This window comes from Ambystoma mexicanum, chromosome 5q, assembly GCF_040938575.1.
Source record: "Ambystoma mexicanum isolate Mex_15411 chromosome 5q, UKY_AmexF1_1, whole genome shotgun sequence".
NCBI lineage: Eukaryota > Metazoa > Chordata > Amphibia > Caudata > Ambystomatidae > Ambystoma > Ambystoma mexicanum.
The window spans coordinates 1,280,038,683-1,280,053,252 of record NC_090933.1 but is presented as its reverse complement, the minus strand read 5'-3'; the positions used below and the strand labels follow the sequence as shown (position 1 = coordinate 1,280,053,252).

Below are 14,570 nucleotides of genomic sequence, written 5' to 3'. Positions count from 1 at the left end.
ATTTGTTAGTGATTTTTCTTTTTGTAATTTCATATTCGGAGTTAGATAACCCGATTTTGGATAGGTGCACAATATCCTGATTTTTTTTTTTTTTTAAGGTGTTAATTCTCACGGCAAGTAAATCAACAGCTAAGGGTTGTGCTGGTTCATTTGATTTAATCCAAACCAGATATGTAAGTGCAGTTGTAATAATGGTCCAGTTTTGTAGCGTTTTTATCGACCCTTTGTTGGTTGTATTGCTACAATTCATGCAATTCAGAGTTAACATTTTAATGATTGCATTTAGCTTTCTGCATGTTTTCGCATTTCATCTTAATGATGCACCTGGGCGATCTTTCCTGATAAATGCACTAAGTGGATCTTGTACCAAGATCGGGATGATTAATTGCATTTCTGTATATAAAATACAATGGTCACTTAATTCAATCATGACAGTTTCTACTCCCGTACAACTTGAAGATGCTTCCACTGATACCGCAATATAGTCAATGCATGATTTTCTGTTACTGCGACACCATGTGTATACATTCCCTTTTGAGCGAAAGGGAAGAAAAACAATATTCCAACGCTCAAAAAAGAGCTCAAAAAGTAAACCCCTTTTCCTGTTCATCAATGCTTGATTTTGCAGTGAAGTTTTTAATACAGTAAGGGGAGCTTGGAGGCAATTAGAATTAAAATCACCCCCTAGAATTACTTTTACATTGGGCCACTTAGAGAAGACCTCATCAAACAGAACATCAAGATCATTGAACAAGTTAGTTATTGCGGTAACTAGAGGATTATAATACAATTACACTATTAGTGATTTGTTTTGCCCTTTCCTAGTTCTATTAAAATTGCAATATAGGAGTATGTTGTGCGTGTCAGTGCCAAGGTGTAAACAAGCCCTGTGTTTACCTAAATGGTGGTTCCATCCGATGGTCTGCCTTTCGACAGTCGTGAAGCAAGAGTGGAATACGAAACAAATCCGCTAATTTCAAGTTGTTTAACATCCATTGTTTCTTGGCATAAGATTATATCCATGATTTCCTGAAGGGCATACATTGATGCCCACCTTTTTACATTTTTAACTCTGCATGAATTCCAAGACATTACTCATAGGAGCTCTTTGCTACTATGAGTGTTCCTCTTTTAATGAGTCCTTGTGGGATCCCAATAGTGCTGATAGCCAGGACCAGTCTTTGGAGACAGCAGAAATTGCAACCAACTGTGCCAAGACTTCAGTTTCCGAAGCATGTGAAGTGATGGGTAATGTTGTTTGTTTATTATTATTCACTGCAATAAGCGGAGCACTTTCATTGAATATCTTTGCTTCTTCAATCGTCTGAATTTGGAAAATAGATAATCCTAACGTTCTTAGTTCTCTTCTATGATTTCATATTAGTTCTGTAATTATTAGAGATTGGAGTTCAAATACCATCCTATGATTTTTTTTTTATAGAGGGCAACGTGATCCAAATAATGTCACTCGATACCAGTGTTCTCAAAGCTGGAATCTTTTTAAAAGTCTGCAACATGAATGATCGATTTAGGTCTTGATCTCCATTTATTTCGGTTGAGCTAATCCAACCCAAAATACTTGATGTGGGTATATCAAGCATTGATTGATCCATAGATTCAACCGTTTTATGTGTTTTTTTTAGTCATGGAATCACATTCAGGATTCTTAGTGGGCTCGGTTCTTTGACTTGGATGACTCTTGTCAATTGAGGAGAAGGCAGATTCCTCCGTAGTCTTAGAATTCTCGTTGTTCTCAGACTGCACTCGTGGCGCCATTTGTGGTGAATTATGTCATTGTTCAGCAGTGTCCTGAGTGTTAGTATTACACTCTGACTCTACGAGTGTGTGACTTGGCTGGTTTTCCTCTTGGCATTTCAATACCCGATTTCCGGGCACCAAGCGAGGTTCCTGGTCTGAAATCGATCGTTTAGTAGTTTTTTTGTTGGGAATTGGTTTGTAAAAAGCTGAGAGTAAAGACTGTTGTGAGGAGGATAATGAAGCTGAAAATTATTTTTGTTTATCCATAATGGATTTTTCTATCGTTAACATATGCTTTTTTCATTAAGACCGGCCAATTTCGATTGAAGCTGTAAGCCTAATCGACTTCCAAGTGTAAACTCCTCCACATTGATCCCCAATTTGATGTTTGACTGAGCAGGGGGGATATTTGTTTTTGTCTCAGTTAATACTACTTTGCTTTTAGCTTTTAAGTCAGCATGTAAATGTTGTTTTTGGGTAGTTGATTTTTTGTTTTAAATTTTTTTCTTGTGTTTCCACTAATTTTGCGTTACGTAAGTTTAGTCTGTTCATTGCACGTGTGTGCAGTCTTTTTTGTTTGCGAGATATGAATTGTTTTTGTTCTCCAAAGACAGAGAGTTCCTCTGTTTGTGGGGGGTTCAATTCTACCCCTGCCCTCGAGCTCTCTTCATTTATTATTTTGATTAATTCAGATGGACTGTCAGGAGTTGCACTGGGATATTGCATCTGATGAGACTCTTTATTTAAATCTTTTGTTGTAGGTTCCGAATCATTTACCTGATTAAAGAAGAGTAACTGATCAATTTGTTCTGCATGGACAGCTACCATTTGACATAATTGTGCATGCGTATGAATTTGAATACATTCTACATTTCTTTGTGCATTGACCGTCTGAGCGAATGTCGATGGAAATTCATAGATTGGACCACTCACTTTTTTTTTGGGATGTCCTGAGACCCAGTTTGTTCACTCTCTGTTTGAGGTGCGGTTGTCTGCATAATCATGAGAGGAATCTTTGGAGAATGACAACCTTTTTGCTTTTTATAGTTGTCAGCGAATATATACCCCTCGAGTTTATTAAGTTTTGAGGAAATATCAAGTAGTGCTGATTTTATATAACAAAGTTCATAGTGGGTATAATCATGCCCTTTATCCAGCAAATTAAGAATTCTCAACATGACAGGATATGATGATTCAAAGATTAGAAGATCCTCGACTTCGGAGGTTGGCTTTGGTTGAGAATTCGAATTGTTCTCAACATTCATCAAACTAGGTTGAATGAAATGTTGAGAGTCAGGAGATGAACATACTACCCCCTCGTTGGTTTGAGCAGAATCTTCATCATATGAATCAACAGCCACATGTTTATTAAGTGAGGTTTCTAGGTCAGCATACGGTGCAAGAGTTTTTGATGAAGGAGTACATGAAGCCTCACAATGAATATGAACGTTGTCTTTGTCAATAGGACGCACTGTAACTGGCGTTGATGGACCATCAGAGAGAATAATACATTTTTCTAGCTCCATTAATATTGCTGGTGCCAAGATCGAGATATCAGAGGGTGGACCTATATTGACATCTTCAATCGTGCCTAGATCGTGATTGGTCTCGGGATCCGGCACACTTAGAAAGCTTCTCCTTGTGTTAGGCGCTGTGGGATGTTTGTCAAGCACATTTTCAGCCTTAATGGGTGTATTTATATGGTTATTGAGTGGATCCTTAGAAGCCCCATACATCGAATTTAATTTAGCCATTGTGGCATCAATGTTAAGTTTTTTTGGAATTATTATAGTCTCCTTAAGACCACTGCGGTGTAGCGAGGACATGTTATCCAGTCAAAAATACCAAGGAAAACATTTTAGATATTCAGCAATACAGCCGCGTGGGATTGGCTCCTGTGTAATCGTAAATTTGAAACCAGCAGCGCTACTGTTGGCAACCAGTTATTATTGGATCAAATAATAATGGCAACTATCAGACCTCACGGAAGTATAATGATCTCTACTGTCCCCTTTACTCACCATCCAAAACTGTTGCTATCAGACTTTTGTTAGTGGATTAAACTTAGCCCAGCTGATTTCAACCCACTTAATGTTCGAGTAGATAATAATCCCAATCAGTGTATTTGGACAAGCAGATGCCCGATTCTCCTAGAACTCCTAGATCGAATCAGACAGAGCAAATAACAGACAAAATATAGAAGAACCTACCACCTACCGCGCACCACGAACAGCCAACAGTAACTGTCCTGTACTTGAAGGTGCGCGCGCGGTGCGCTGGTGGGTAGGAATATGAGGACCCAGGAAGAGGCGTTACCCAAGCAGAAGGCGGGGTTTCCAATGCAGAAATGATACCTTCTTCCTGTAAGGTCGGGCAAAGCAACAGTGTTGCAGCCTCAGACGTCCTCCAGACGAAATCCAATAGGGCTCAGGGCAGACACAGCTAACAGTACTTGTCCTGTACTCGACGGTGCTTCTCGTAGCTTATTTGAAGCCGTTTTACTCTATCCATCAGTTTCCTTATTGTGTGCCTTTGAATTCTCTTCTGCAGTGTAGTTTCATATTTAAAATGTTCCTTGTTCCAAGCTGCAAAATGCACACATTTCCATGGTCTCTCTATTTTAGCAAATGAACCAACGTTCCCATGGATTTGCAGTTGAAACAAACTACTGGTCTTATGTCTGCTAGTCCACAGTGTGCTTAATAATTGCCAGAACGTAAGTCTGTCCTTTTAGGCCCAACGTGGCCAAAGGCAGTTCATTACTGCCTTCAAACCCCACACAGTCACAGCCTAAGTCCATCGCTGTCTTGGCCTCTCAAGCCTCCTCTCTTGAGACTCTTCATAATGCTGCATGTGGCCAGCGGGGGACTGAATTATCCCCATTCCTGCAGGAACCCCCTTGGTCACACGCTCCTTCCTTCTAGAGGCTCTTTGAGTTGCAACGTAGCCAATTAGTAACTATTACCGCTGTATAGCTAATCTTCAATCCTCATCTCACTACAAACTCTTCTCATTGTTGAAAGGTGCCAATCAATCATTCAGTACCTCCTCTGGGTTTCCATCCAGTGACACTCTTGCCCTTTCTTTCCTTCTCCTTAGAGGCTCTTTGAATGGCTGGACATGGCTGAGTCACGCATTTCAGAGGAGTTTCTGATCGGTGGGGACTTGGACATGGTGAGACGGCAGCTGGCAGAGTTGAAGGTAAGATCATGATTCTACATCAGAGTAACTTTCTCATTGCATGTGGGTGAGTGAAGTTGGATGAATTCATGTAAATGTAATCTGAAGTGATTTCCCTTGCTCGCTTGCATCATTAAAGGGCCAGTCTGCTTTCCTTCCAGAATGTCTCTCTACTTGGTTTCCGCTCCTTTGTGAGTGTCTTTATTTTATGTTATATTTATGATGGGTACCCCATTCGAGGGTAAACACAAGTCTGTGCAGTGTAGTTTCCTTTGATGAATGGCTAGCGGACCTGCAAATAGTATGTACCTGCACCCCAGATAGACAACCGTGGCACTATTTGTTGTATATCATGAAGCTAATATAGACCTGTGAGACCGGGGTCTGGAACTCATGGCTCTCCAAATGCACTGGACTACAACTCCCATAATCCCTCCCCATTGTGCTGGCTACAGATGATAGGGGTTGTGGCCCACAATATCTGGAGATTCAAATGTTGATGATCTGCCATAGGGCTAGGCACTTTATGCCTGTATTAGACACAGTATACAGATATGTTGGACCACATGTCCTATCAGCTGTAGTTGGCACAATGGTGATGGATCATGGGAGTTGTAGTCCAATGCATCTCTGGTGGAGAGCCATGGGTTTCAGACCCCTGCCTCAGTGGGCCATATTAACTCCATTGCAGACAGGAATAGTGCCACACTCATCAATCTGGGATGCAGGTGGGAGCGGTTCTATGTGGTTTCATCGGTATTGCACCAAAACATCGAAGATCATCAATGCAAATCCAATTTCATCTGATTAATTTTTTCCCACCCTGAATTTAACCGCAAATATATGTGGGATTATAATGTGATAATACATTTTGGGGTGAGAGTTTGGGGGGGGCTGCGGGGATTCCCCCCACATGTAGATCTGTTTCACCGACTAGAATTACTGAGTGGTAGGTTACTTCGTGTTTATTTTCATTGTTTATTTTTCTTTTAATGGGGTGGTCCCTGCTATTACACTCCTATCACCCTGCTACCAAACCCCTGCTCTTCCCTTTCCCACTCCTCCATACCCACTACCCCTACCATGTATCTATTTACCCCTGCCCTCTGCTAGGAAAAGGAACACAAAGTAATTTACGCTCAGTAATTCCAGTCAATAGAACCACAGTATACACCAGAGGTTTGCAACCGAGAGAGTCGCCATTTGCTGATTGCTATGCCGGTTCCATGCAGAATTTTAGCACACGTTTTGGGGTGTAGTTCCAAAACATGAGCCGGGAGATCATTTGGGCCTTTTTGACATGCTGGCTTGTATACCGAGCATAATATTTAAAAAGGGATTTTTGGTCCAATGAGAAGCTATGGGAGTGTGCTGCCCCATCCAGATTTTAACCTCCTTTCATTTTGTTAGGTCTACAGTTTGGTTGACTTGTCTCCTTGCCCACGTCTTCTTTTCAATGGAGAAGTCTCGTGTAGATTATTTTACGACTGGAGGCCCTGCTGCGTTTGTCCCTTATGCAGGATTCAGATGAGCTAGGCCTCTGTTCCTTATGCAGGATTCAGATGAGCTAGGCCTCTGTTCCTTATGCAGGATTCAGATGAGCTAGGCCTCTGTTCCTTTTGTAACCTGTGGTTTACCGAGACTCTAATCTCCATACACTCAATGCAAGGCTTCATTAAACATGTATGCAATACACTAAGAAGGTTATGGTGGACTTAAAAAGGCTTTTAAAAAAAAAAAACCTTTCACCTGAAATGTGTAACCCTGTCCATTTGAGCCAAGTCACACATTCCACAACACCAACTAGTAGCCATTGCTGGAAGTTCACATCTAGTTCCGAGCCACATCAGCAAGGGATTGTGGGTATGCAAATTTCACCAAATGAAAACCTTTTTCTCCAGGAATGTCTTTCTCTTCGAGGACAGTGCCACCTTATACATAGCTTAATCAACCCAACACAGACATTTTGAAAGGCTGTCGGGACATCTCCATATTTCCTGGAGAAAAAGGGTTTCATTTGGGCTAATTTGCATACCCACAATCCCTTGATGATGTTGCTTGGAACTGAAGGAGAACTTCCAGCAATTGCTTCTAGACGACTACGGACTCACAGAAGCTTTTTATAATGAAGAAAAAGCTCTGTGAATCAGACCCACAGGGCCTCATTACGACCCTGGCGGAAAGTGACTGACCGGACCGCAACAGCGTAAATAGCGTTTCCGCCATTGCACGAAGGAGCAAAGTGCGGCCAATCACGACCCATCGGGCACGAGCATTACGCCATGGCGGAATCCGAAAGGCTGCGATGGCGGAAATGACCCCAAAACGGCCCTTACCGCCGCCGTACGCTGCACCAGGTGCAATACCGCCACCCATCTTAGCGGTCACCGTAATGAGCGGTAACCGTAACGAGCGTGCACCGCAAATTACGGCCACCGTAAATATACGGAAACGGAAGTAAAAGCATGTGGCCGGAACGGGAAACAGCACGCCGCACAACTATAAAATCCGAATCCCAACACAACCATAAAAAATCCGACCCTGACACACATCCCAACCCGTTAGCAACCCCAGTTAAAAAAATAAATATGGGAAAGGTAGCCAAGAAAGCGTGTGACCGCAAGCGGCAGGTACACTTCTCCCGAGAGGAACTGACCGTGCTCACCGAGACCCTCCAGGAAAATTCCGCCGTCGTCTTCTCCAGTCAAATGACCAGGACGGCCCTTGCCAACAAGAAGGCCATATGGGCCCTGGTGGCACAGCGCGTAAGTGCGGTGGGGACAACACCCCGCGCGCCACAGCAATGTCGCAAGCGGTGGGACGACCTGCGGATCCGCGTACGCAGCATACTTTCTGCGAACAGGAACATCGCCACAGCTACCGGGGGGGGTTCAGAGTCGCCCATCAAGTTGACCCCCTGGGAGGAAATCTGCGCCTCCACCATAGGAATGGAGAGCATAGAGGGAGTCGGAGGGATGGAGAAAGGAGTGCCGACATCCGGAGAATCAGGTAGGTTGGCCAAGAGAAACAATGCGAAATCCACAAACCACGAACATGTGCAGTACCATGTGACCCCATAGTGCAATACATACTTTGCCCTGACAGCGCCCTCTAAAAGTCAGAATGAACAAACAAATCAATCAAGAAGCCATAAACAACCCCTACATGTGCAGCATGCACCCCCTAACTGCAGGCAGCCAAATGAATGCATCCTCAATCCACACGAAAATGAGACCACCTCCAAGGCCCAGTCCCAAATCAGCCACATGTACCACCCCAATGCATTTGATACGTTGCCATTCCAAATCCGACAGACCCATAACTAACGCTCGCCCCTCTTTACTCCACCACAGGGTCCGATACCAACGACGAGCTGCAGGACACCCCTACCAGCACGCCTGCAAAGAGGGCCAGGACCAACGTCCCAAGAGCCTCCACCTCAGGTGCAAGGATCAAGACACGGCAGCAGCAGGAATCAAGTGGCAGCACACTGGAGGGGACTGCAACAGGCACCCCAGCAGCCAGCAAGTCCAAAACCCCAGCACCACAGGTCCCCCCAAAGAACGTATCTGATGGCACTGCCTCTGGTGGTAGCAGCACCATAGGTGAGACAGCTGTCATGCCAGCATGCTCCGACACGGAAAACAGTGCTGGCGACGTAGGTACCATCCATGACCTTTCCCAATCCCCCTGCATGTTCCATCCCCTACACCATGACGAAACCACGCAGGGGCACCCTGAAGACGACGACTGGCCAACCCCCACAAGTCCTGTGCCAAGGCAACATGTGTTGAGCAGCCCCCCTGTCACACCACCGCAAATGTCCATGGCCCAGCAGAGGCAACAGTCCCTCGACCTGCTGATCGAGCAACAGCAGGAAGCGTCCACGCTACTCAAGGACCATGCAAATGAATGCGGGGGTTCCAGGGCAGCCATGGAAACATCCACCGAGACACTCAGGGCACAAATAGAGAAAAGTAGTGAGAGCCTCAGGGGAGAAATGGAGAGAAGCACCGAGAGCCTGAGAGCACAAATGTAGAAAAGCACCGAGAGCCTGAGGGGGGAACTGCATGCGACGTCCAAAGACGTTTGTGCTGAACTTGCTGCTGTGCGCCGTGTGCTCTCGGAGCTCTCACAAACCCTCAGAGACATGCATGGACGCGAGCAGGCAGAGACATCATCCGTGGCAAGTTCCGTCCAGGGCAGCCCCCAACGCAGATCTGGCAGGAACCTGCGCTCCACGGGCAGGGGTGCCCCTGATACCCGTAGAGGGGGCTTGCAATAGCGTCTACCCACGGACAGCATGCATATTTGGACACTGGTGTTGGGGGGGGAGGTAGTAGGGTGGAGTGGGTGTGTTGGGCTTCACTGGGTGGCGGGTCCATAGGGTGTATAAATCAAATCACATTAACAATACAGCACCTCATTATCATCCAATGACATGTGTGGACATTGATATTTGCGTACGAGGCCTTCATAGGCGTACAGTCCACAATGTGCCTGTACTACACACACACAGTGCCACAGGTCCCCTTTCCGTGTAATAGGCACCATGCGTGGTTGCTAGAAGCATGCATCTATGATGCTCTGTCGGATTGCACGTACATCCTGTGCCTCATGGACTCCTTGAGGTGCCTCCACATCCCCACCCTCATCACCATCATCATCTTCAGGTGCATGCAGTACAGCGTCAGGGGGCATGGGCACATTCCTACGTATGCACATGTTGTGCAGCATGACACATGCCATGACCATCTTAGAAACCTTCTCATGGCTGTACATGAGTGCCCCGCCAGACCTGCTGAGGCTGCGGAAACGAGCCTTCAGTAGGCCGAATGCCTGTTCAATGACCACACGGGTACGTGAGTGGGCATGGTTGTAGTCCTCCTCATGCTCGTTCTGTGGGTTCCGGATTGGTGTAAGGAGCCATCTCTTCAGTGGATACCCGGCATCACCTGTATGAGACGAATTAAGGGTGTCAGTGGAATGATAGTGCTAAGTAGCCCCCCCCCCCTGCAAGGTCATTGACGCATCAAATGGGCCACGATGTCATGCATGGAATGAGACTCACCGAGTAGCCAGGATCTGTGCCCTGCGTGTCGCTCCATGTAGCGTGGTATTCTTGTGTTCCTCAGGACCATAGAATCATGGGTAGATCCTGGAAATCTGGCACAACAATGCGTAAAGATCTTGTTGGAGTCACACACCATTTGCACATTGATTGAATGAAATTGTTTCCGGTTGCGGTACTGGACCTCCATGGCATGTGGGACAACCAATTCTACATGGGTGCAGTCGATGGCACCAATGCAACCCGGGATGCCGCCAAGTGCATGGAATCCCACTTTAGCGTTGGTAATCTCCTGGTACGTGCGTGGTAGTGTGATGTGGTCGTCGGCGTGCTTCAGGAGGGCATCGTGCACTTGGAAGAGTGTCCGTGAGAACAGTGGCTGTGAAATGCCATGCAACTGTCCCACTGTGTGCTGGTAGGTGCCTGTGGCCAGGAAGTGGAGTGCAGACACCACCTTCAGTAGGGGTGGGATGGCGGTTGGGCTATCTATCATGCTCACGAGGTCAGCATGTGTCATGTCCACAATGGCGATTATGGTGTCCCGGTCCAAACGGTAGAGGGTGTGGATCTGCTCAGCAGTGAGGTTGAACGGATCGGCTCGGAGGCGTGGGATTGCGGGCCGCCTGCGTGGTGGTAGTGGCAGTGCTTGTGGGCCTTGCTGACCCTGCCTTGCCCTCCTCCTCCTCCTTCTCCTCCGTCTCCCCTGTGCGCCCGGTTGTTGTACCTGTTGTTGTTCGTCGTCTTCTTGTAGTTGTAGCACTTGCAGTGCTATCTGGTACCCCAGGCCCAACATCGCTAGTCCTGCCGGTAGCATTTTGGAGTGGGAGTGGTTGTGGGAGGGGTTTGGGTCTGCAATATATGTGCTGTCGGCCTGTATGGCCTCCACCTGTGCTGATTGAATGAATCTGTGGCAGATGCAATCCCTTCTGGCCGAGCACGTCCCGCACGTAAGGCTGAATTTGGCCGCATGGCATCTTGGGATTTGAATCATGTATCAAATCCCGATGGCAGTGTGATGTACTTTGACTGATCTTCATGGTATGCTCCCATTGTTACACATGCTATGATTGCAGCCGCTTACATACCTGTGAAGAGTCAGTGGTATGTAGGGCTCGATCGATGGCCGACCCTCATGCAGCACAGTAACGTACTTCACCGACGGGCGTGGCGTCCCATTTGTGATTGCAGCCAGTTAGCATCATGACACACAGCCGCACTACATTGATGTAATTGTGAATGCAAGCGTTCACAGAAGCCTTTTCGACGTAATGTTGCAAGTGAGGAATTCGAAGGCCAGCATTTTGGGTTTTGAAGTAGCGGCGAGGATACGCCCACAGGTCTGGCTGGAAATGTAACGTTCTATTGTAGTATGTCCTTGGGACATGGCCCATAACGAGCAGGCAATGAATGATATGAATTGAATGGGATGCGCAACAGCATAGTGGACGATGAGGCAGGACGTTCCCAAATCCATCTTGCCTCACAACACTACAGATCCGGCCAGGGGCACAGTGGTTTTTGCGGACTGCATTACGCACAGACGCGATGGAAGTTTCACATATTATGTGAGTGAATATTCATGCGTTTTCATTGCGGGATGAGGGAATGATGTGTGGATGCATGGACTGATGATTCCGTTTAGGGTCTGCCATGTACATGGGTTTTTTGATTCACTCCCCTTCCCCTGCGTTATGTGATGCAAGGCTGCCATAGTGGGACATACGTCTATCTGCCCTTGTCGGATCCTCCCTGTCTCGACGCGCCTTCATACACTTGTGTCTAGGCACGTTACTAATCCCATGTCATGGGTTCTATCTTGACGGACGCATGCACAGTAACCGACGTTGACAATGGTGTATTTAGCTCGATTGGTTTCGTTATGATTCGATACTGATTTAGGGGTGTGTATATTCCTTTGGAGTGGGCTAGCATGCATATGGGTGTGGATTTGGTGTGTTGAATGAAGATTGTAATGCATCATGAGTCCCGTAATGCAATCGGTTGATTTGTGTTTCTTTTGGGTGACAGGTATCTCCTGCCCTATTGCAGATGCCATCTCTACGCCACTCCTCCAGATGGTTTTTACTCTCGACTCCTGCAGCTTCGGGTGAATCAGTGGAGCACCATTTCGATCATATGGGACGATCGCCAATGGGCCACATGCCCTTACGCTGTACTGGTGGCTAGGTGCAACATTTCGGCCTTTCAGCTCGACTAGTGCCTGCCTCATGGGACGGACCTGCGGTTCTTGCCGCTTCCATGGTGCCTTTTGGAACGTTGATGTAGGCCCTGTGTGCCATGATGGTACAGGGCGTCACACAAGTGGAAGCCGGTCAATTATTGCAGATGCAGCCCTCGGTGATGATGGTTGTTTTGGTGGTATATTGCAAATTGCTGTGGGGCCTTTGTCATTTGGATGTGCATTTAAATTGTATTCCGATATTTGTCGTGTTGCGTTGTTCTTTGCAGGTGATGTGGCGAATTTCGCTTTGTGGCGGTATGTATTGCGTGATGATCTGCATTGTGTTCCGCCTTCTGAGTTGAGTTGCGTGGTACAGTACTGGCCGCGTTTGCCTACGTAGCACAGTATGGTCACGGATAGGGGCTGCCATTGTGACTGTTTACATGATGTGCTGTTCAGGGGCGGGGGATTGGCTTTTGGCCGACTGGTGCCTGTCAGCCAGGTCGATTGGTGGAATGATGGGTTGTTCAGAATGTGGCTGGTCACAGGTGACTGTGTTTGCGTGCGTTTGTTGGAGGGGGACTGGGGTCATGTCCATTGGAATAGCTTCTGTATTGATGCCATCTGTGCCCTGCAGCTCCCATCGGCCCCTCTTGGGATGTGCCTGGCTGCTCAGTCACTCTGCCGACTTGTGTGGTACATGCTTCTGCTGATGGTTGGTTTGTTTACTGGCATGAGTACAGGGCTGGTGCAATCCCCCTCAGGATGCTGTTTTGGATGTTGCCTTGCGCTGGTGGCAAGCGATGGGGGACTACTGTTGTTTTGTGTCATGTGTTCTTGATTTTCATTTTGATGTATTGTACCTTCACATGCCTGTGCTGCGTCAGTACGGCTATGGTGACATGCCGTACATGGATGCCCACTCACGGGGCGCTTTGAGCCCCTGCATGCTTTTCTACGTTGGCATGCATGGGTGAATTGTGGATTTCACTGGTTGCATAGTGTGAGTACATTGCGCCTGCCAGGAGTTGTGCAATGAGGCCAGGGAGTGGAGTACAGGCACTCAGTGGGCCATTTACGGTTGGTTCGCGTTGCCGTATTTCTCGCCATGGCGGAATGGTACTTTACGACGTGCTTGATGGCGTTCAGTACATGTCCGCTAGGGTCAGAATTCGCGTACCGTTGCGCCATGGCGGTGATTCCGGTTTTGCAAGGCGCGCGTGCGCGTACTTGGTGCAGTTAGCGTTGCCGTTCACTGCGGGTTCGCTAATGGCATCGTACTTTACGGTGACGGGTCATGATCGCAACGAGCGGTGTTCGATGGCGGTATTGCATTTCCGCCATCATTTTTCCATTTCCGCAAGGGTCGTAATGAGGCCCACAGTGTTTAAGTGACTGGAACTGTGATGAGCGGTTTCAGACTGAAAGCCCATGAACCACTCCAGTTGTTGGACACAAAATGGCCCTTCTTAGTGGGCAATGAATGTCGGCAGCAAATAAAGCTTCACTTTTAAAGCCTGGTTTATATCTATTCTGTTGGCTAGTTTGAGACCTAAAAATGGGATTGCTTGCATGTGGATGTTCACATTTTGATAACAGCCTGCATTTCACAATTCTGAAAATAAAGTGGGCTTAAGCAGGGGATTTTCCAGCCTGGCATTACTTTTCATTCTGAAGCCTGTGGTCCTCCATTAAGGATGTGTAAACTAAACTTGCACTGATAATCTTTTGGCTTAACAGGTTTCTGCACAAATGCACACATTGCCAAGTTGCATTAAATGTAGTTTGTGCTGGGCAAAATCTAAATATGTGAACCAACTGGAGCTCCGGAGGTATGCAGCGAAGCGCCTGAATTGAACTGTGGGTTACAATCCTAGCTTTAACGCTTAACTAAAATGTGTGATCTTGGACAAATCATTGTATTTCACTGTGCCGTATTGTTAGGAGTGATTTTCTATTTGCACCTTTCCCTCCATAGATTCTTATGGGACCCCCAGTCTTTTTGCTTATTCTTTTAACCCTGTACTGACTTTTGGAGATCAGTAAGGTCGTCTGCTTCACTTCCCTTGCCCGTTTTGCTCATTCTTATGGGGAAACCAACTAGTCCCTAAGAATTCTTGTATTTTTACAATTACACAAATCCCCTGAAGTGAAGTTAGGATACCATGTATCCTTATGACCTTTTTACCTTTTGGGTTTTGGTTGCATTGAGACAAGCTGGTGGCAGCTGTGTGTTATTAAAACATTTTTTTAAACTGTTTTTGTGGTATTATTCTTGTACACTTTTGCATCTACTTTGAGGGGCTACTAAATGGGGCTAGCAACCTAAAATGGCCCTGCCACAAGATTGTTGCTTGTTCTTTGGCTATCTTGTCCTTT

At 46.5% G+C, this 14,570-nt stretch overlaps 1 protein-coding gene across 2 annotated transcripts in view; it reads left to right on the top strand.

Moving 5' to 3' along the window:
- LOC138498038 (microtubule-actin cross-linking factor 1, isoforms 6/7-like) overlaps positions 1–14,570 on the top strand; it is a 530,795-nt gene that overhangs the window by 290,159 nt on the left and 226,066 nt on the right. For both annotated transcript variants that reach the window (XM_069621876.1, XM_069621877.1), the window contains exon 17: positions 4,858–4,959. In XM_069621876.1, coding sequence (XP_069477977.1) covers positions 4,858–4,959 — 102 coding nt within the window. The remainder of the gene's footprint in view (positions 1–4,857; positions 4,960–14,570) is intronic.